The following is a 22,143-nucleotide window of genomic DNA, read 5'->3' on the forward strand; positions in this document are numbered from 1 at the left end:
ATGTTGTCACATTGTTTTTATGTTGTTACCCACAGTGGTTGAGCAACTGTAAGGCCACTTTTCCCAGGAGTGCTGGAGGCACTGTGATAACACGTCAACCAGCGGAGCATGAGGAAAAGGTAAAACCTTATTTTTTAGGAATTTGAGCAGTAACTCTGACATGCTGTCATATCAATTGAACGATAATGTAAAATACTGGTTTGGTATTTTCTGTGGTTTAGCTAATCCAGTGTGCAAACAGACAAAGGCTGTATAATTTTAAAGAAAATAGTTGTTTATTGTGTAAAAATAGAATTACAAATTGACAATGAATGAAAATACTAAAGATTCCACTTCAACTGACCTTTCATACTGTACTTTCTGCATTACGAATACTGTGTGATACTGTAGCTCTGTGAGTGTTACCTCTAATTTTCTCACACTATGTAAATGTATAGTTTCTGACAATCTTGAGTTATCGCACGTCACAATGATTATCTCATTCCAGTGTGCATTGTGATTATTTTCAGCTCTGCTGGGCATGGGAGCAAGTTCTCTTAAGTTGCATTTGATCTAGCAGTAAACAGTAACGCTCACTTCATAACTTAGTGAAAGGAAACAGCAAAATGGAAAATTTTGCTGTTAAAACTTGGTATTTAATAGCTAAGAGATTCCCACCAAAGTGAGTGCATTTATGCTAATTAACAGGCAAAATTGTTAATTTGCTTGGGCTTGATTCACTTGGCTTTTTAATTAAAGGGGCCCTGTGGAGTTGTCTTAACAAGTTAAATGGCCTGATAACAAAAGTTATGTTCACATTCAGTGTTACTCACCAAAATGCATTCTGTGTATCCTCTAAAAAATGTGTCGAGTGCATTTCTTTCCTCATAAAACATTTCAAATTCAAATTTTTTCAGTGTTTTGAATGCAGCATTGTTTACATCCACATTAACTAGCATGCAGTCTTCTTCTTCCCGGTCTTTGTTAGCGCATTGCTGCATATATTGGTGTGTTAACGCCACCTGTTGATGAGTGGAATAATGTGACACCGTTGGTAGGACAATGTATCGTGTCACGCGCATGCAAGCATGCCTGTGCAAGCGATAAACAAAATGGGGACCCACTCATAGAAAAACACCTCCATAGCAGTACTAGAGGTCAAAAACTCCACAGGGAACCTTTAATTCATGGCAACTACCAGCTCTCCTTTCAGTTCTAATTCACACATACATCAACCTTCACTTTTCTTCCTCTCTGCATGCCAATAAAATGATCTGTGCTAATACCTTTCACCCACTTTTAAATGGCAATAATCAGGAATTGCATGCCCTTCTTTTGATTCTCTGTTTTCCTTACTTCTTTTCTGTCCTGTAACATGCTTGCTTTGTAGCAAATGGAATCTCTGGCTGTAAGTTGGAAAGACTTGGTCCTCTTTGTTGTTTTAAATGGTCTTTTTCTGTTTTAAAAAGCAAAACTTCAGCTTACTGTAATCCCATTTCCAGCACTTGTAAAGTCTTCTGTATAACTGCAGCAGGTTTGACATCTATTACAAGTAGTTCCACAGTAGTTATATGTGAGTTTATTATCCACCAAATGCAGAACTCTAAAAATACCTGATAAAGTATAAAGTAATACCTAAGAAAGAGAAACCTAGACCAATGAAAAGTCCTTTTGCTAACAACCACTTTGCTCTTACATTCAGCAACTGGAGCTCTGTCAAAGACTCTACAAACTCCACTTTCAGCTGTTGCTGCTTTTTCAGTCCTACTGTAAGCTGATTGAACAGGTCCATGCAATAAGCTCTATTCCCAAGGTAGGTACATCATGCATTTGCTTGTCCTCTCTTTTTGGAACCATGACACCCACCATCTTATCCATGTCCCTGTAATGATATTAATCCCTCTCAACCTTTAGCTGACAAATATGTCCAGAGAGCTAAATGAGTTGAAGAGCAACCTGAGGGTAGCAGCAGCCTCAGTGACGAATGATGAGATTGCTGCCTGTGAGAGCTCCTGCTTTGAGCCCACCTTCAGCTCCTCTGAGGCTGCTGTGCAGGCCATCCTGGAGTGTCTGAAGAACAACGAGTTTCCAACAGCCATCCGCTACATTCGTGAGTGCAGGTAAGAAAAGAAAAGAGCTTATTTTCCTATACAGGAGGAGTGTATGCTGTCAAAAAATGCCCCCAGTCAGACACATAACATTTTATATTTTTTATTGCAGAACAATGTGGCCTAACGACATCTTTGGCAGCCACTCTGAGGATGAGGTCCAGACCTTACTCAACATCTACTTCAGACATCAAACCTTGGGTCAGACAGGAACTTTTGCTCTGGTGGGCTCAAAACAGGACCTGACAGAAATCTCTGTCAAGTTGATGGAACTTAACCGGGAGATTCGGGACATGATCCGGCGAGCCCAAGGCTACAGAGCCATCACAGCTTTCCTCCCAGACTCTAGGGTTTCAGGCTCAACTCTTTGATGGCGGCCTGGCAGCGTATGACACCTGCTCCTGCACAGCACCCTGTCCCCTGCCTAGCCTCTGGTCCTGTCTGGGGTTGCTGCTATCATCTCAGTGGTTAACAAGCCCTCTGCTCTCACCTGGGAATAACTAAACCCCCTTTCCTCTTCTTGCTCAGAGCACATCAGAATGTCATTAAGTCAGATGTGCAGCAATACTGTTGTTTTTTTAGAAAGATGAGAGACTTTGCTGTTTCAAAGAAACTTAGGCTTTTATTGCACTAATAATAGAAATTGTCACAAAGCGACCACTTGCTACTGAGGTCAATAACTTTCACATTTAACAAATGACATACCAAAGCTAAATGATTCTCTTTCAGTTATGTTGTTTTAAATGTCAAGGGAAAATGTGCAATCCTTCACAAAAGTGGAAGACTTTTACTGTAACCTGAAGAATGTATTTGAATATCATAGCATTGGAAAACATTAACATTGTTAGTACAGAAAAAGGGAGGCTTCATTACTTGGTTAAAGGAGTGCGTCTTTGAGTGTGTGTGTGTGTGTGTGTGTGTGTGTGTGTGTTTCATGTTCTTATATCCTGATGGAGACATGTGTCACCATGGGGACAAAAATTTAGGTCCCCACGGGTAGAGACTGCTTTTTGAGGGTTAAGACTTGGTTTTAGGATGCAGGTTACAATTAGGTTAGGGTAAGGGTTAAGGTTAGGCATTTAGTTGTAATGGTTAAGGTTAGGGTAAGGGGCAAGGGAAAGCAATATGTCAATGACTGTCCGCCACAGGGATAGTGAAATAAACTTGTTTGTGTGTGGGTGTGTTGTGTATGGGTGCTTGAGCGTGTGATAAAAACCTGACGACCATCACAGATGGAATTATGGATACTGATTTATATAAATTGTTCACATTTAACTACTAAGACATGCTGCAAAACTACTGTAATGTCTCCCAAACCTACACTACATGCTGCTGTGTGGGTTATCTGTTACTTAAAACATCTTACTGTACCTTTTAACTGTGCAGCTTTTTGCAATTAGCTAAATTATTTATATTATTTGCAAGAGAAAAACTTGCTTTTATCAGACTAGATTCATAGAAAACAAATATTTTGTTTCATCTGTTAAACCTGCCAAGCTTGCAAATTCTATGTACTATAAAGTGTAATAGTAATGTTTATGAACAAATACAGAAACTATTTTAACTGAATAATTGTACATAGTACAATGGGGGCTTTGCTTAGACTCATGAGATTGTATTTTTATGAACTTGAGTTGCATGTAGAGTGAAAGAGATAGCTACATACTTGTAAAACCGTTGGTGTAGCCTCTCGCCTTGTAAATACTACTGCCTTTGCAATGTACTGTACTTTGGTGTTCTGTACACTTATGTAACAAGAAAAATAAAACTGATATTTGCTAACTGTGGTTTCATTTTGTGATTTGTGTTATATTATTATTATCATTATTTTAATTATTATTATTGTTGTCATTGAGCTCTAGCTCTGACAATCATCAAGAAGGAGGGTATAAAGCCAGGAAGGTCTGCCTGAAAGGCTAAACTTAGGGAATGAACGTACCTAGTTTCTAACTGTCATAGTAGGCTGTACCATTCCTAGTGTTCCTGTGTGTCTGTCCCCTGTTAGTCTCCTTGTGTGTGTGTGTGTGTGTGTGTATGCTGTGGTTACTTGGTAAGTTACTGCCAATCAGCAACTGACACACCTGCGAACCATCTACTGCTGCTCACCTGTTCTCCATCCACAGTCACATCTGACAGTATATCTACCCGGCTCTTCCCACCAGTCTTCGCCAGCTCGTCCGTTTACCTCAGTGGTATAACTCTTCGGCTCTTGGCTACCCCGCTCAGAAATGACCTGCATGTTATCAGGACGCCTGATTAACCTGTTTAACTCCCTGTGTCCAGGTTCGCTCGTGTCACCTGCTCCCGCGTTGCCCACCGGCTTTCCAGGAGGACTTCACCACAGCTCTCACCTGACTTGCCTCGGACCGCATTCCTGCCTCAGCCTGCCTGCTCTCCTCAGCCTCTGTCTCCAGCCCACCGGCTTCCAGCCTTACCCCCGCACTCCTGGTTCCTCATGGTGTGTTCTTGTAAATAAACGGAACCTACTACTGCACACTCGCTGTCCTGGTCGTGCTTCCGGTATACCATAACACAAACATATTATTCTTTTTATTTATTTATTTATTTTAAATGCGAGCGTAATTGCCACCCATTATTACAGAGACTAATATTCATGCAATAAGTCCCCAATATTGTTGTAAACAACTGAAACCATATAAAAATTAACTAAACTGCAGTCTCCACAGTTTAAACAGGACTCTTATTTTGAAGTCAGGCTGATGACAGATCAGTGCCAGGAGATTTATAGATAGATAGATAGATAGATAGCAGATTGCCTTCAGATATGGAGGTTAGCCAAACTAAAAAGGCAAGGGTGAAAAGCATGGTCTGAAGAGAGGGTAATCTAAGACAAGCCACAAAAAAAGATTAGATCTTTTCAAATGTACCTCTGGAAATGTCCATGGAGGATGTGAAGAATGAGATACAAGGTGGCAAAGTACTAGAGGCCAAATGACTCCAAACTGATAAAAGTGGTTTCAAATCAGATAGCTTGTCTGTACTACTTGTTTTTGAAAAGATAATGCCTTCTGAAGTGTGGTCTAGAAACAAGCTAAAGAAGTACAGAGGTACAAGGTTATGAATAATGTGACACATGCAGAGGCATTAAAGTATTGGCACTTATGAAATCAGGCAAAATACACCAATAGAGTATCAGGAAACCCTGAGTGACAATGTGAGGCATGTAGTACCCCAGAGTTCAAGCATAAGGAGATCTCAGGAAATCTCATGGAATGCTAGAAGCTCGACTGCAAATGGACAAGAATTTCAAAAGTTTGCAGCAGAATCTGAAGTCAAACCTGATATTGTTTGCATTCAAGAAACTTGGCTTCGACCTCACCTTGATTTATTTTAACTTGGGTATGAGTCTGTCAGGTTTGATAGAGGTGAAAACCAAGGTGGAGGTTGTGCAACATTGGTGAGGGATGGCATATCATTCAGAAGAATAGCAACTTGCAGAAATAGAATGTGTGATTATTGAAATGTATAAATCAGATGGGAATTTGATAGTAATCAACTTATATAACCCTTGTAAATCAATAAGCCTAGAAACCTTAGAGAAAATAATAAGGAGACAAGGAAATAGGAAAGAAATATGGTGCAGAGACTTCAATGCACATAATAGTCTTTGGGGAAGTAGTGGAGGAGCTGAGGGATGTTAGGCAGCTGCTTTGTTTAAATGATGGAAATGGCACAAGAATTGACATGTTGAATTACGTTCCAACACATTGTCTTGTATTGACCTTTAGTTTCTAATAATCTGGCAAGTTTGCCAGTGCACATAGTGGTGATCATTTAGATGAGAAGCTATGGCGATGATCAAAAAAGAAATGATGAAGAAATGGCAGGACAGGTGGGACATGGATAGTAGTGGAAGGAAATATTAGTGTGCAGAAATCTATCAATGCAAAGGGTGTGATTAGAAGGAATAGAAGGAAGGAGGAAGTTTAAACCAGACTGAGGTTTGCCCACACAGGGTTAAATTGGTAAAAGTCAATCAGATACATGTTTGGAATATAAAATCATACCTGAAGGATACAGGGTTATATTATAGATTTAGTTTTTGTTTTGTTTTTTGATGTAAAGTAGTCTTATCATCACTCATGCTACGTACTCCGGTACAGTAGGTGGTGGTATGCACCTTATAAGTCATGGTTGCAACCCGCCATAAAACCAAATAGAAGAAGAAGAAGAAGAAGAAGAAGAAGTCAGGCTGAGTTCCGGTGCGCGGCGCGCGAGGTTTGTTTTCGTAGCAGGGGCAAACTATCTAACTTAGTACTTCTCTATCATTTTATTTCGTGGTTTTGTGGTTTATGTCGTCAACACTTTGTCAAGAGCTTCATCGCGACATGAAAGTCAACACTCGTACGTCGTCATGGTAAGTTAGAGTAAAAGCTAAATACTTTAGCCGCAGGTTTCTTTTGGGGAATGAGTAGCGTTAGCGGTCAATTTAAGTGTACCTGCATTTATGCGTTTTCTTAACATTGGCAACCAACTACAACATTTGCCACGGCTGTGGATCAAACTTTAGCTAACGTTAACATTTCGACAATTTGTCCTAAGCAGGTTTACTATCAAAGAGGCAGACAAGACAAGACACGGACACTTGTCACTTATCAAATTACTTAACTTTAACATAAAGCCATGCCCTCCCCGAGGAATGTGTCGCATCAAATAAATAAATAACGTAGATATGTTTCTGCTTTTTTAGCTTGAGTCGTGATGAAAACTTTGTCTTCTAAGGTGTGCCACATAACTTAAGGGATTGCACAAGTCAACTGGAATGGATTTACCCTCAAAAAACATGTACGACACATTCAGAGATGAAATCTGGAAAGGTAAGATAACCGTTAGACTGTTCACAAAGATTGTTCATGATATTGTGTCCAACACTTTAAATCTAGCTGCATAATCACAAAAGGATACTTTTTTGTGCAATCACAAAAGATAAAACACAATGTTCTGTTACAAAAGAGTTTCCTCACGGGAATCAATAGAGTATTTCTGATTCTGTATGTTGGAGGTTGTGTACTGATCAATAAACCATTTTTTTTATCCCAATTTAGAGCTGGGGCCACTGGACCCCGACTGGTTTGAGGCACTGACAGCTCAAACGTTCACTAATGAGGAAAATGTCTCTTATCAAGATGACCTGTGTGCTAACCTAGAGGGAAATTTTAAAACACCTTTTGACAAAACTGCAGTAGACAGTCAGCTGTTTTCAACCCCCAAAGTTTTCAGACGCTGTCAAGTTGTGTCACCTGAAACTGAGAATGAGCAGTCGTTTACTGCTGAACAAGGTAATGTTTGATTTAAAGTTTGACTGTTTATGAAGTAATATAAGTTAAACATTTCTAGCACATTACATATACTCATGTTAAATGTCTGCATACAGCATTTGAAATGAATTGTTGTAAATTGTAGTAACCTACTTGTGTCTGCATTGATAAACTTTCTTGAGGTTGCATCTAAAAATAATGTTTCTCTGTGGTACATCCTAGAAAAAGAAACATTGCCATGGATGGCAACACACAGTCCATATTTGTTTCCAATGTCAAAAGAGGGGTGAGTGCAACAACTCTGAAACTTTGCTGTCTGTACTGTTTGAAATTATAAAGGTTTTATATATTTCAAATTCATTTTTCCATAGTTCTTATTTCAATGTCATCAGTAGGAACAGTGTTTATCTTAAGTGATTTCTCACATCTTCCATTATTGGAGAGCTATAGGGATTCTAAAGAGCAAAAAAGGAACAAATATCGATTTTAGATATAACTCTTGGAGGTAATTGTGCTTTGAGAAAAGACTCTAAACTAAAATCTATTCCCATATATTGTTAATTCATTGTTTATGGAACTATTTTCTAGATACTTGTTACTTGTGTTGTCACTGCTGTTGGCAGTTTTTGATGTCTGTCTTGTTCTTTTTAGGGTCCCAGGTGCAAAATATGGAGGTATCCAGCCTCAGAGTCAGGACTGTTTTGGTTAGCTGCAAATGTATCTGTATGAATTACATTCGAAATAAAAATATGATCATCACTGGTTAATTTGTTTGTTTGCTTTTGTCATTTGTACAGATATGCTTCATACCCCACAAACATCCCCAGTAAGTGTATTAAATCCAATGGTGATGTTGTGTTTTTTTCTTTCAGCAGATGCAAGTTGGATGATGTATTTGAATGTGGAGTAATGGATAACATTAAGGTTTCCACTCTTTTATATTGTTTTTTGAATGATACAGGTCAGCAATGCCAAGCATATATCTGAAAGTCTTGGTGCACAGATTCATCCTGATATGTCATGGACCAGTTCTCTGAATACCCCATCAGCAGTACCGTCCACTCTGATTTTATGTAAGCAAATGACACAATTGGTTGTTTTTAAAAAATCTTATATAATTTGTTGAATAATTAGTTTGTCTTCTCAATTTTATAGCTAAAACTGATGAGAGTCCCTGCCCAGTGAGTGCTTCTGCAGACAAAAATGTCGTTGTGAGTATTCTGTCCAGCCCAAACAAACAGACATATCCCTCTAATTAGTAAAATGTTACTGAATGCTGAGTCTCTGGTTTTGCTGTATGTGCATCTCAGTGTTGATTTCATGTCAACAACACAAGAGCTTTTATTTGTTTTTTGAACTGTCGAAGTTAAAAATATTCTCTATTTTTGATCTGTAAAAGAGAGAATATATTGACACTACAAATTCTTAACATCATATGATATGAATAGATGAAGAAGAATCAAGAGGAAGAAAAAAGGCAGAAGATTATTTTTTTATAACTCTGTTGAATAAAAAAAAAACACCCCTGTTTAAAAGACATATATAATATAAAAACTATTACGTTGGTACAACTCATTCACAGGACCTTTAAATACCTGCACATAAGGGGCACATTTAGTCTTTCTCGAGTCATGTTTTATCCCAGTGACCATGGGAAAAGGGATATAAAAGATGTCCATGTTTTCCTAAAATGATAATGGTAAATTATATTTTCTCTAGTTTTAAATGAAACATACATACATGTAGACCAGGTAGCATTCTCTGGCTTTACACTAAAATGCCTGTTTAAAGGATTTGGTTAAATAACACACAACAAGCTTGTTGTTTAATCAACCTCATTAATATTTAACTTCTGGTTGTGGCCACTGAGGGGCCCTGAAAGGTGCTCGTACATATTAATGAGTAAGGTGGCATCAATGATGTTGAACAACAATGCTAGGTAGCACGTTGTGCATAAATTACTGATATGGGCGTCTAAGCACACACTACAGGGACCAATGTTTTGCTAAATTACTGATGTGGGTGTCTACGTACTCGTTACAGGAACCTGGGTCCCTCATTGGCCACAACCAGAATGTGAATGGCACAACCAGAAAAGCCATGTTAAGGCATCAATTTTTGTTGTGTTAACGTGTAGAAATATTTTGTCTTGATACTACAAAACTCGGTGCTAACACGCATCTTAATGTAGTCTAAACAATAAATCTCTAAGACGTTACTTGCACAAATGGCTTTCCATAGCTAACCAACGGAGGTTGGTAGCGAGTTGTGGCGACAAAATCCAAAATGTAACAAACTGCTAGTACTGTATATATATATTTTTTTAACGTTTTGTCACCACTACAGAAACACTAGGTAACTGCTAACTGCAGTACGATAAGGTTGTCTGATGCTGACTGCGGTTAGTTATTGGTTTGATTAATGGTTTACAGTCTAATAATGTGTGTTTATATTTATTACCAACGGTGGCTGATCAGGCTAATTATCAGCTAATTGTACTCGATTTCTAATGGCAGTATGCAGTAAATGGTTGCCATTTGTGTGCATGTTTTTAAACTATTTTCCTAATTAAACATGATGTGCTTGATGGTGTTATTAATGATTACTGATTAAACTTGAAAGTCCAGCATTCTCATTGCCCATTAGCTTCCTTTTTACACTTTTTTTTTTTGTCACATTAACATTTATTAACCTAATAAAAAAAGTATTTCTCTGTATAATATGACCTACTCTTTCTGTCAGCTGCAGTGTGTCTGCAGTGTATTTACAGATTAGGGATTTTATTTGTTTAATTTTCAGATACATTTTCAACATACATGAATATAACCATAATTATAACCATATGACATCAAACACTACAATTTTTCAAAAAACACAAATTTTATGGGGGACTCACTCAATTTTCCTGGGACCCACTCAAATGACCACCTGTGGGTCCCGGGGACTCACCACATTGAAAACCTATCAATATCACTGTATAAGAATGAACAGGTGTGGTATTTGAAATTGCTTCTGCTACTCAGTTTTTCTGTCTTATCTTTCTCAGTTTGTACGGAAGCTTTTCCCTTCTCTTTCAAATGCATCCAGAGTTGCGTCACCCAAAAACAATGATATGCCTACCGTTCACCAAGGTACTGTGCTTTATCTTTTTTTAATTTGCTAAAATCCAAGATGGTGCAGTAGTACTGAATATGAATTACATAACTATGCATTGCAACAGATTTACTTATTCTGTGTTGCACAGGCTTTTAGATGCATAACGCAAAAATATACTGATCTGCTGATCTGTATTCAACAGGTATTGTTTCCCCTGAGGCCAGTCAGAATCCAGAGTCCCATGACTCTCCCCAAAGTTCACTGAATCAGAGTGACAGTGTTTGGAGACAGAAGCTACCAGATGCTATTGAGGATGGAGAAATCCGCAGCACCGTAGCAAGTGTTCTTGATGGAGCTGAAAATGTTCTCTCCATATTTTTCACCAACAGTAGTTCAGCACTGAGAAAAGTGAAAACTGACAGAATCAAAAGAAAGCAAATCATTCCAACAAAAGAACGTGGCTGCAGCTCTACAGACATCTCGACAACAAACAACGCTGCATCCAGTGAACAGAGAACAGCCAATCAGGAACATAGCAGACTTCCCTCATCCCCACCGGTGAAAACCGGAGAAATTGGATTCACCCAGTGGTCTCCATTGAGTTTATCTGAAATTCCCCCTAGTACTGTAGATACTTCTTGCCATGATAATAGTCCTGCCACACAAGTGGAAAGCAATATATTAACAGAACAACTGCAGAGTGACTCTGATTCTGGCCAGCTAGTCAGGCCACCTATGAAACTCACAAACTTCGGATTTACTAAGAAAAAAAGAACCTTTGTTTACACTGTTGAGACTTTGAAACCACAAGTTCAAGGAAAGGAAACACAGTCTCAGAAGATGGACTCATCACCAGGGATTCCAGATTCTGGTAACACATTCCTCATGCATAAGTGTAAAAATTGCATTCTGTGTTAAGATGGAAAAAGCTCTTTTTCTACAATGACTGAACTTTTTTTTTTCTCATCATGCTTTATTTCAGGACAAGAAGTGAATGTGAAGCAGTTGGGGAAAGTCCCAGACGAAGCAGACTGTTGCAGTATTGGGAAGCATGAGATGCAAAAACAGGGAAATCTCACTGAAGAAAATCTACCTCCCTCTGTACAAGCAAAAGTCCAGGATTTCGATATGTCACAGCTTTGCAGAGATTTTGCACAAGACTTCAGTCAAATGTCAGACCTGGGTAAACTGAGTAAAGTAGCAGAGGATATGCCTCAAAATGGCTTCTCTCCATCAGCTTGTCTGTCAGCCATGAAACGAGAGAAGCAGAAAGCAAGGCAAGCAAACCTTCACCATGACTGTGATGGCGTCAGTAACAGAAGACATGTTTCTACCACTAATCAAAAGAACTCCATCAATGAGGGCGCAACAAGTGACAGTGGATTCCAGTCTGCTGTTGCAGATATCACTCACGTGACTGCATCGTCATTTGTTCTTCCCAGCTCAGAGAACAATGGTCAAAGTCAACAGTGGACTGGTTTTAAAACTATTATCCACAGGACTACTCATTTTCCATCTACAAATAAAGGAAATGGAAAAGCAAATTTGGATGATATTTTACAAGAAGCTGAAACTGATGCCAAGCTGTCCAGTGCAATAAAGGAAAGCCAGACAATGGGTCCTGGCAAAGAGAGTGAGTTGCACATAAAGAGCACATCAACACAACTATCCAGCAGTGCAAAAGGAACTGTCGATAGCATTAATTGCATTCCACTTAATGGGCCAGTTCTTGGCAGTCTGCCAGAGAAAACAGTAGTTTTTCTTCCTTCCGTCCATGCATCAGGATTCAAGACTGCTTCTAATAAGGGCATACACATTTCCTCAGCCAACCTGGAGAGAGCCAAGCTTCTTTTTGAAGAGACTAAAGAGGAAAGAACTTTTAGTGATCAGCTCATAAAATCTACCCATGACAATAAAGCTGAAATTAGCAGTCCTGGATCAGTGAAAAATACAACCTCTAACTCAAACCAGCCACCTACTTCAAGTGAAAAATGTGTGGATATCAGTTGCCAGTTAACAGCTTCACAAAAAGCTGATGTGACTGAGCTGTGCACTCTCATGGAAGAAGCAGATAGCCAGTTTGAATTTACACCGTTCAAAACTGCAAAGCTGAAACAACATTGTCAAGATAATACCACCTCTCCCACAAAAGTTGACAAAGAACTTGACCCTGATTTTCTAATGGGTATAGATTTTGATGACAGTTTTAGTTCAGATGCTGAAAAGCACCTGGCACTAACTGCGATGCATGACAAAATGACCTTAGTTTCAGATGGTAAAACTAATCGTGAAACATCCATCACAAGTAAATCCACAGGTTTTCCATTGTCGGGTGCAATGAAAAAAGAAAATTTCTCTACTGAAGATGTGTCTTCCTCTTCAAAGCACATCTCTGAAGGCAGCAGTATTATGTCAGCTGAACACAAAAGTTGTGACAAAGCTGGACCCACTGAAACAAGCAAGTTGGAGAACAAAAATCCTTTGATGCTTGGTGTGGGATTTAAGACAGCAGGAGGAAATGTTTTGAGAATTTCGAAAAAGTGTCTGAGCAAAGCTAGAGCTTTGTTTGCAGATTTAGAGGAGAATCTTGTGACAAGTGAAAAATCACCCGACAAGCAAAGTAGTGAAAGTGACGCTAAAACACAGCATAAGCCCAGTGTGGATAATCACACTGGTAACTTGTTGCATCATAAAGAGGATAATTCACAGTTCACCAGTTATGGTGATGATACTGGAGGGAGGATCCAGGGCTGTTTTTCAAACATGAAGGAGTCTGTCTGTTCAGTCAGACAGGTCACAGGCATTAGAGATGAAGATGCTACAAAATGTTTTAAAAACAGCACAATGGAAACAACCACGTGTCAAAGTGGGTTCCAGATGGCCAATGGGAAAGGGATTTCTATTTCAGCAAAATCTATGCAAGAGGCAGATGCTTTCTTCAAAGACTGTGACGTTAAGGACAGTAATGCTGGTATGTCAGTAAACCATAAAAAGAGCATAGAACCCTTGCCTGGAAGTGTCAGTCACAAGAAAAACCTTCTGAAATTTAAAAATGTTCAACGGACGAAAGTAAACTTTTCTGAAGAACCATCCAATGAGTTTGAAAATGTGAATGATGGACCAGCTGCATGCCATACAGAGGTTGTACAAAATAATGTGGAGATTCACAATTTTGGTTTTAAGAATACATCGGCTTTAACGAATGCTACTTCTTTCCATGAAAACCCATTTTCTATTGCAAAGGCACTCTCATCTCCCTCATGCACAACATCAAAGAATATTGGCTCCTCTGCCATCAATGAAATGGCCAATGGTGGCGGATTCTGTACAGCCAGTGGAAAGAAAGTATCCATGTCAGCTGATGCGATGAAAAAAGCAGAGTGTCTTTTGAATGAATTCCATACACTTGAGGACACAAACAAACAGCTGAAGAAAAAAGGAGATGCTTTAAGAACAGGTCATCTCACCAATCAAATTCAGGTTTCACCATCTAAAAATGATGGCTTTCAGACAGCCAGTGGCAAAGGAGTTGCTATTTCATCTGCAGCTCTCAAGAAAGCAAAACTGTTGTTGAGTGAATGTGATGAGGATGAAATCGGTGTAAGACCAACACATTCCAAGATTCCAGTTCATGGTCCACCGCCCAGGAATAGTGGATTTCTTGCAGCCAGTGGTAAGCCAGTGGCACTTTCAGCTGAGGCCCTCCAGATGACTAAAGCTCTCTTCAGTGACATCAGTTTCAGTGTAGAGATCCCACCTGTTTCAGACACAAGCAACATTGACAAGAAACAAGACGATGCTGAAAATACAGAGAGAATGCATTGTGGTTTCTCAACTGCAGGGGGAACAAAAGTCCATGTGTCAGAGAAAAATCTGTTGAAAGCAAAATACATTTTGAAAGAGTTTGATGAAGGGTCTATTTCAGCAAAAGCAATGCAAGAAGCAGATGTTTTCTTCAAGGACTGTGACATTATGGATGGTAATGATGGCATGTTAGTAAAACATGAGAAAAGTATAGCACATGTGAGTGAAAGTGGCAGCGAGAAGAAAAACCTTTCAAAATCTAAACAAGATCAAAGGGTGACAAACATTTCTGAAGAGCCTGGAAGTGGACGCACCGAGTTTGAAAATGTGACTGTGGGAACAATTGTAAACCATGAAAAGATGCTGCATCGTGATGATGTGGAGATTCATAAAGATGTTTTTAAGAACACACTGGGTTCTACCAAAGCAGTTTCTTTACATGGAAACCCATCTTTGATGGCAAAGCCACTTTCTTCCCTGTTGTGCACATCAAAAAACATTGGTTCCTCTGCCATTAACGAATTGAGCAACGGTGGTGGATTCTGTACAGCCAGCGGGAAAAAAGTATCTGTATCAGAAGACGCAATGACAAAAGCAAAGTCTCTATTGAATGAAAGTGCTACATTTGAGGAAACAAACAAACAACTGAAACAAAATGAAGACACTTTGCCACCACAGAATGGTGGATTTCAGACAGCCAGTAGCAAAGGAGTTGCTATTTCATCTGCAGCTTTAATGAAAACAGAAATTTTGAGTGAATGTGAAGGAGTTGAAGATAAAACACATTCTAAGATTTCAGTTCATGGTCCACCACCCAGGAATAGTGGATTTCTTGCAGCAGGTGGTAAACCAGTAGCATTTTCAACTGAGGCCCTCCAGAAGGCTAAAGCTCTCTTCAGTGACATCAGTTTCAGCGCAGAGATCCCACCTGTTTCTCACACATGGAACAATGACAAGAAACACAAAGATGCTCGAAACGATACAGAAAAAATACATTGTGGTTTCACAACTGCAGGGGGAGCGAAAGTCCATGTGTCACAGAAAAATCTCTTTAAAGCAAAGAACCTGCTGAAAGAATTTGCTGATGAATGTCATGATTCAAATTCATACTCGACAAGGCCACGTGACACAGAGAAGACAGATCTATCAAAATTGAAAAATGTGAAAAGAACGTCAAATTATAATCTCACCTCAGCCAGTGACAAAGACATGCCTACTAAGGAAATTGTCCCTCATGTAGTTAAACCTTTAACCTCTTTGCAAGAGACTGACCATGAAAATAAAACTCTTCAAAGTTCAAGTGCACGTGGTTGCATTTTTAGCAAAGACAAAGCACCTACAGATGCATTTAAGTTTAAAGAAGTCAAAATTACCCCATTAAGGGTGGGCAACCTCCATGACAGCCCTGGAGAGGAAATGTCAAGTGTGTTGGACTATGAAATAAATCGGATAAGCAGCAGTGAGGGATCTAAGGTCAACGGGACAGAAGAGTCTTCAGTTCTTAATTTTCAGTTGCTTAACCTTAGAGGCTGCACTGAAACCCAGCAAAAGTTTCTTGCCCAGGAAGCTCTGGACTGCACTAAAGCTTTGTTAGAGGATGAAAGTCTAGCTGGCCAAAGTCTCTCAATGACTTCAGAAAATGTATCACTGCAAGATTACCCCAAATCCAGCAACAGATCTTTAGAGGAACAAAAAAGAACAGGGAAAAGACTGGTAAAAGACACAGACATGACTGGTAAGTGTCTGTTATTACCCCAAAATCAAAAATACATATTTTCCTCTTAACCTGTAGTGCTATTTATCCATCTAGATTGTTTTGGTGTGAGTTGCCGAGTTCTGGCGAGATCGACCACAGAGATGTCTGCATTTTTTTAATATAATGTGACTATATGGAACACTATATGTGGTGCTCAAAGCACCAAAAACTACATTTTAAAAACTCAACAGCATTGTCTGTTTCCAGAAATCATGACCTGGTTACTCAAGATAATCCACAGATTTGTTGTGAGCAGTTTCATGTAGGGACTATTTTCTTTCTACTGATAAGTAGTGTAATATGTTTTTGTTAATGCTGCACGGATTGTCTGAAGGTTTTCAGATTATTATTGAATCTGAATTATTTGAACAACAACAATTATTTCATTGCAGTCTTAAGCTCTGACCTCTATCCGTTACAAGCATGACCATAAACTGTTGCCATGCCGTTTTGAAATATTCTAGGTCAGCCTCCTCTGAAAAGACGATTACTGGAAGAATTCGACAGGACTGTTGATGGTCCAAGAGATTCAACACTCCATCCTGAAAAAAGCAGTCCAAATGGTAAAGCATTAGCACTGTAACAAATAATCTAAAGAGTGCATATTTAGTTTTATAAATTAAATAACTCTTGGTCTGTATTTTATTCTTTATTAAGGTGTGATGAAAGACAGGAGAGTTTTCAAGTACAGCGTCGCTCTTCATCCAAACATCACAAGGCCACACAGGTAAGTTTCCTGTGAATTGTTGGCCACGTTTTCAAGCAGCTGACACAGGTTATCAGCTCTCTGTGATGTTTTGGGGGGTTTTTTGCCTTACAGGAGTGGAAAAAACTATGTGGAAACCACATTGCAAAAGACCACCCCAATACAATCCTCAACCCCAAACAGCAGATCAACACATTCCAAGATGCCAGCTTTTGTTCCGCCATTGTTCAAGAATGCAAAGACAGAGAGTCGCAAGAACACAGTGCTCAAGGACAACATAAGAACACCTTCTGCATTTGTTCCTCCATTCAAAAAACAAAGAACTATTGTCCAAGAGAACTTCTCTAAACCACGGGAGGAGGAGGAGGAAGCTACACACCACCATCTCTTAATAACACCCTTTAACAGCAACACTTATGTACCACCCACTAAAAAAACACAAAGCACTAAAGATGTATCTGGTATTAAAAGCAAATACATTCAGAGTGTGGCCTTGACTGACACTACAAATGATAATCTGATGAATAATCAAAACCTGCCTGTTGGCTGTGGATCAGAGGACTCTGCTGCAGAGGCATCACGTGTGGACGACCCATTGTCTAGAAGCCAAGGTGCAGTAACCTTCGTGGATGAAGTCACTATGATACACATGTAAATATTCTGCACAACATAGGTAAAATAATGGTGTGTTTATGGTCTACAGACATGTTCCAGGATCTTCATAGCTTAGAGCTGGCACGAGATATGCAAGACATGAGGATCAGGAAAAAGAAGCGCCAGACCATTCGACCTTTGCCGGGCAGTTTGTTTCTAACGAAAACCTCAGGAGTGTTGAGGATATCATTAAAAACTGCAGTAAATGGACAGCCTCCTGCAAGATACACCCCAAAACAGGCAAGGCCAGAACTGTTTTGTCAGTCTGTTTTGATGTATTTGCTTAAAAATGAAAACGCTGTCAGGTAAACAGCTTTTTGACATGTTCTTGTTTTTCAGCTGTATGGACATGGAGTTCACCAGCATGTGTATGAGATCACCAGTGAGAATGCAGAATCATTTCGCTTCAGTTTACAGCAGTTTATCAAACAGGAAGCATTTATAGACGGAGGTGGTATTCAGCTTGCTGATGGAGGATGGCTGATCCCCAGCAATGATGAGACTGCAGGAAAAGAAGAGTTCTATAGGTATTGAATTTTGAGTTTAAAGTTTAAATCAGGCTTTGTAATGTTGAACTTGTTATGTTTGAGAAACCAGGTGTATCTTGGTATGTGCAAATGAAGGCTGATTGTACTGACTATCATCTTGTTCTTCACAGAGCGTTATGTGACACCCCAGGTGTGGATCCTAAACTGATCAGTGAGGAGTGGGTGTACAATCACTACCGATGGATTGTGTGGAAGCAGGCCTCCATGGAAAGATCATTTCCACAAACGATGGGCAGCCTCTGCCTCACCCCAGAGCAGGTTCTCCTGCAACTGAAGTACAGGTACGTAGGATTATAGCTTATTTTAGTTCAATATGTCCCTGTAGTTGAAATTTATTTCATTGTGCGCCTAACAAGACACACATCTTGTTGCAAATTGTGTGTAAATATATCCCTGAACTAACAATGGTTACACATTGCCTACTGCTATTTTGTGTTAAATTTAAATTTAATTTCCTTAAATAAATTTACATTTTAATTAATTCCTTTTTTTTAAATTATATTTAATTAATAGATACAAGTCTTATATGTATTAATACACATTTTAAATGCATTTTTAAAAATGCTTTTTCTCTAAAGCATTTATTTTATTTTATGTGTCATTAGATATGATATAGAGGTGGACCACAGCCGCAGGCCGGCTCTGAGAAAGATCATGGAAAGGGACGACACTCCAGCCAAGACCCTGGTCCTCTGTGTTTGTGGGGTCGTCTCCATGGGTCACTCCCCAAAAAGACAGAGTTTCAGTGACACCAAGACTCCCCAAGGTGCTGATGGCAAGGTTGAAAACCCATCTGCAGTTATTTGGCTAACAGATGGATGGTACGCCATTAAAGCCCAGCTGGATGAACCTTTGACTGCCATGCTTCACAAAGGTCGACTGGCTGTCGGTGGGAAGTTGATCGTCCATGGGGCTCAGCTGATGGGATCACAAGATGCTTGCTCCCCTCTTGAGGCACCTGAATCTCTCATGTTAAAGGTACTTGAAGAGGGAGGCCACCGGTTATTCTCTGTCCACAAGGCAACTAAATAACCAGTTGGTTTATTGATTGTTTATGTGTTTAGATTTGCGCCAATAGCAGCAGACCCACACGATGGGATGCTAAAATGGGATTTCACAGGGATCCACGGCCATTCCTGCTTCCTGTCTCCTGTTTATACAGCAATGGAGGACCAGTAGGATGTGTGGACATTATTATACTGAGAAGCTACCCCATACAGGTGCGTTTAGTCATGCATTGATATATTTTTACTGTTACTTCTGGAAGTTCATGTTATGATCCCTTTTGACCGTATGCTTGTCATATTTTTCAGTGGATGGAGAGGAAACCAGATGGCGGCGTTGTGTTCCGTTCTGTTCGCGCAGAAGAGAGGGAGGCGAGACGATACAACAGCCACAAACAAAAAGCTATGGAGATCCTATTTGCCAAGATTCAAGCTGAATTTGAAAAGGAGGAGAAAGGTAGGACTCGTGTTTTCTCCATGTTAAGTACACGTTGAAATGGAATACGTTTTAACAAATTGTCATCGTCAGGTAATAAACCTCAACGTAGAAGACAGACAGTCAGTCGTCAGGATATTGCAAGTCTGCAAGATGGAGAGGAGCTCTTTCAAGCAGTGGGGGATGACCCATCTTACCTCGAGGTGATAAGAAATTTACATTACAGATTGTTGACCTAATTTCTCTAATGAATAGAGTTTTAATTCCTCACCTATTTTACTTACATGTCCAAGGCTCATTTGAGTGAACAGCAGTTGGAGACTCTACATGCCTACAGGCATTCTCTGATGGAGAAGAAGCAGGCTGAATTGCAGGATCGGTACAGACGAGCTTTAGAAAATGCAGAGAACAGCGAAGGTGGCTGTCTCAAGCGAGATGTTACACCTGTGTGGAGACTCTGCTTTGCTGACTCCTTGGGCCAACCCGGCAGTGGTGTGTCTATTTTTATTCATTATAGCTCTACTTTAGATGTATGTACTATTGTGTATTAAAATACTGATTTAAAATTATGTTGTTGGTTTTTGTTTGTTTTAGTGTACCAGTTGAACCTTTGGCGACCTTCCTCAGATCTTCAGTCTTTACTGAAGGAAGGCTGTCGATACAAAGTCTATAACCTCACCGCTTCGGATGGAAAGAAACATGGTGGAAGCACAACTGTTCAGCTGACTGGGACAAAGAAAACACAGTTTCAGGACCTGCAGGTACTGTAGAAACTAGCTATCTTGAGCACACTCAGTGTGCATATGAATATACAGATACAGTATTCATAAATTTAGATAGATGATGGAAGAAATTTATAATACTTATAATTTATTTTATCACTCAGGCTTCTCAGGAATGGTTATTAACATGTTTTCACCCGAGGGTCTCTAGCCCTTTTGTGGATCTTCAAAATCCAGAATTCCAGCCACTGTGTGGAGAGGTTGATCTCACAGGATATGTCATCAGTATCATAGATGGACATGGTAGGTGAATTATTTTTATTTATTTATTTTTTCTTAACTGTTTCTGCCTAACTGTTGTTTACTAAATGAGTGTGCTTTTGAACACAGGTTCCTCTCCTGGATTTTATTTGACCGATGGGAAACTGAACTTTGTTAAAGTGCGCTGTTTCAGCAGCTTGGCTCAGTCGGGCTTGGAAGATGTGGTAAAACCGCTTGTCCTCTTGGCTCTGAGCAACCTGCAGCTGAGAGGTCAGTCCACATCTCCCACTCCTGTTGTGTACGCTGGAGATCTGACTGTCTTCTCAACAAACCCCAAGGAAGTTCATCTACAGGAATCTCTCCGCCAACTCAGAAACCTGGTCCAGGTACAGTGCTAAAATCCCAAACCTGTAAAGCAGCTGCTCATGCTTCAAAAACAGTGCTTACCATTCACTCATTTAAAGATACCTCGATCATAGTATGTTCTGAAGAAATCAAAATCAGAATTGCATTAGCTATAATTCCAAGGTACAGGTGCAGATTATGATATATGAAATTAGAAATGCTGAATAGGAACAGCAATGTTTCTCAAATACAAAGTCATTTTGTCATGCTTACTGAGTTAACTTTTAAAAGAATTTGTTCTAAACAACACTGGAAATGCATTTGTAGAAAATGTGGTGAAATCGGAAAGTTTTATAATCTCTCATATTGACCTCTAACAAGTATTTTATGTCTTCATTTCACACTTGAAAGGAAACAAACCTACTTTGGCATTCTATAAATCACAGAAGCAAAACTGTGCATACGGGCACGAGAGATACAGTATAATAGTGCGAGTGCCAAGGAATGTAATGGACTAATGATCAGATCCTGGAATTGTTTAAAAGAGTTTACTGTTCACTGACCTAAACCATGTAGAGCGTTCTCAACTTTTTTTCTCCATCTCCTTGGTTTGGAAACAATAAAATGTTAAAATGACATAACTAGAATTTTCATTGTGTTTTCAGGGTCAGGAGAACTTCTTTCTTACTGCTGAAGAGAAGCTTTCACATTTAGTCAAATCTGATGGGCTGAGCTCCATCTCCTCTCCAGCTCTGCAAACAAGAACCCCAGCTTCTACAACGGACAGAAGACAAGACACAAGGACAAGTGTGAGTTCATGTTGTTGCTGTGGTATATGTGGCTCTTCAGTGTGTTAGCTCTCATAACCACTTCATATTGATTAAAATCTAAAAAAGTGTCCTTTTATGCAGGTGACATTTCAGCAGCCAGTCAGAAGCTTTGGGTCCTTCACACCTGTCGGCAGGAACCCTCCTGCAGCAAACGGTTCAACAGAGAAAGACCCTAGCAGCCTGAAGAGGAGGAGAGCTCTGGACTATTTGTCTCGTATCCCATCTCCACCACCTCTCTCCCAACTGGGCTCAGTCGCTTCTCCATGTGTAAATAAGACATTCAATCCCCCTCGGAGGTCTGGGACACCTAGCACTTTAAAAACTGTACAGACTCCAGCTCGCAAACCTGTCGATTCACCGATGGAGGACGAATGGGTGAATGACGAGGAACTGGCTATGATTGATACTCAGGCATTGCTTGTTGGTGATTTACTGTAGGCACATACGACTGTATGATGATAAGCACGCTACAACTTTTAAAAAAGTGTACAAATGAGTGAATGTAAAGGCTGCGTATGGCACATCTCGGGGTTTTTTTGTAGTCTCACTGGACTCATTAAAGAGGTGAAATCACTTCACAACAGTAAAATCATGTCATCACTTCATAATGATCTA

At 39.6% G+C, this 22,143-nt stretch overlaps 2 protein-coding genes and 1 long non-coding RNA gene across 8 annotated transcripts in view; all 3 read left to right on the top strand.

Annotated features, from left to right (window-relative positions):
- The window catches only part of frya (furry homolog a (Drosophila)), a 44,479-nt gene extending 40,610 nt beyond the window's left edge, over positions 1 to 3,869 (top strand). The window contains exons 59-63 of one of the 2 annotated variants that reach the window (XM_044202480.1): positions 36 to 119; positions 1,370 to 1,387; positions 1,682 to 1,792; positions 1,894 to 2,099; positions 2,200 to 3,869. In XM_044202480.1, coding sequence (XP_044058415.1) covers positions 36 to 119; positions 1,370 to 1,387; positions 1,682 to 1,792; positions 1,894 to 2,099; positions 2,200 to 2,458 — 678 coding nt within the window. In that variant the 3' untranslated portion in view covers positions 2,459 to 3,869. The remainder of the gene's footprint in view (positions 1 to 35; positions 120 to 1,369; positions 1,388 to 1,681; positions 1,793 to 1,893; positions 2,100 to 2,199) is intronic. The other variant, XM_044202481.1, reaches the window with a different exon arrangement.
- Positions 3,870 to 3,874: 5 nt separating this feature from the next.
- Positions 3,875 to 4,581, top strand: LOC122878941. The gene is made up of 2 exons (XR_006378591.1): positions 3,875 to 4,279; positions 4,371 to 4,581. It is a non-coding gene; the product is annotated as an uncharacterized LOC122878941 (long non-coding RNA).
- A 1,677-nt stretch (positions 4,582 to 6,258) lies between these two features.
- brca2 (BRCA2 DNA repair associated) lies at positions 6,259 to 22,106 on the top strand. Of its 5 annotated transcripts, none has more exons than XM_044202626.1 (27): positions 6,259 to 6,465; positions 6,799 to 6,925; positions 7,154 to 7,387; positions 7,589 to 7,652; positions 8,018 to 8,070; positions 8,164 to 8,192; positions 8,328 to 8,439; positions 8,522 to 8,577; positions 10,413 to 10,497; positions 10,665 to 11,333; positions 11,445 to 16,001; positions 16,487 to 16,585; positions 16,680 to 16,749; positions 16,843 to 17,339; positions 17,432 to 17,622; positions 17,722 to 17,909; positions 18,041 to 18,211; positions 18,536 to 18,908; positions 18,995 to 19,150; positions 19,244 to 19,391; positions 19,464 to 19,573; positions 19,664 to 19,862; positions 19,965 to 20,131; positions 20,257 to 20,395; positions 20,483 to 20,739; positions 21,364 to 21,507; positions 21,610 to 22,106. In XM_044202626.1, the coding sequence occupies exons 2-27, from the start codon at positions 6,871 to 6,873 to the stop codon at positions 21,964 to 21,966; spliced, it is 9,180 nt and encodes a 3,059-aa protein (XP_044058561.1). In that variant the 5' UTR covers positions 6,259 to 6,465; positions 6,799 to 6,870; the 3' UTR covers positions 21,967 to 22,106. The 5 variants fall into 5 exon arrangements, with proteins under 5 accessions (XP_044058561.1, XP_044058560.1, XP_044058562.1 ...); XM_044202625.1 differs by having other exon boundaries at positions 6,831 to 6,925; XM_044202627.1 differs by having other exon boundaries at positions 6,831 to 6,925; positions 8,018 to 8,040.
- Positions 22,107 to 22,143: the final 37 nt, after the last annotated feature.

Source organism: Siniperca chuatsi, linkage group LG7 (genome assembly GCF_020085105.1).
Source record: "Siniperca chuatsi isolate FFG_IHB_CAS linkage group LG7, ASM2008510v1, whole genome shotgun sequence".
NCBI classification, from domain to species: Eukaryota; Metazoa; Chordata; class Actinopteri; order Centrarchiformes; family Sinipercidae; genus Siniperca; species Siniperca chuatsi.

Excerpts from the sequence above, each read along its gene's own strand:
- brca2 (XM_044202626.1), top strand. The coding sequence starts at position 6,871 with ATGGATTTACCCTCAAAAAACATGTACGACACATTCAGAGATGAAATC. Across the intron at positions 7,388-7,588 it reads GTCGTTTACTGCTGAACAAG|AAAAAGAAACATTGCCATGG; the intron begins GTAATGTTTGAT and ends GGTACATCCTAG. Across the intron at positions 11,334-11,444 it reads ACCAGGGATTCCAGATTCTG|GACAAGAAGTGAATGTGAAG; the intron begins GTAACACATTCC and ends GCTTTATTTCAG.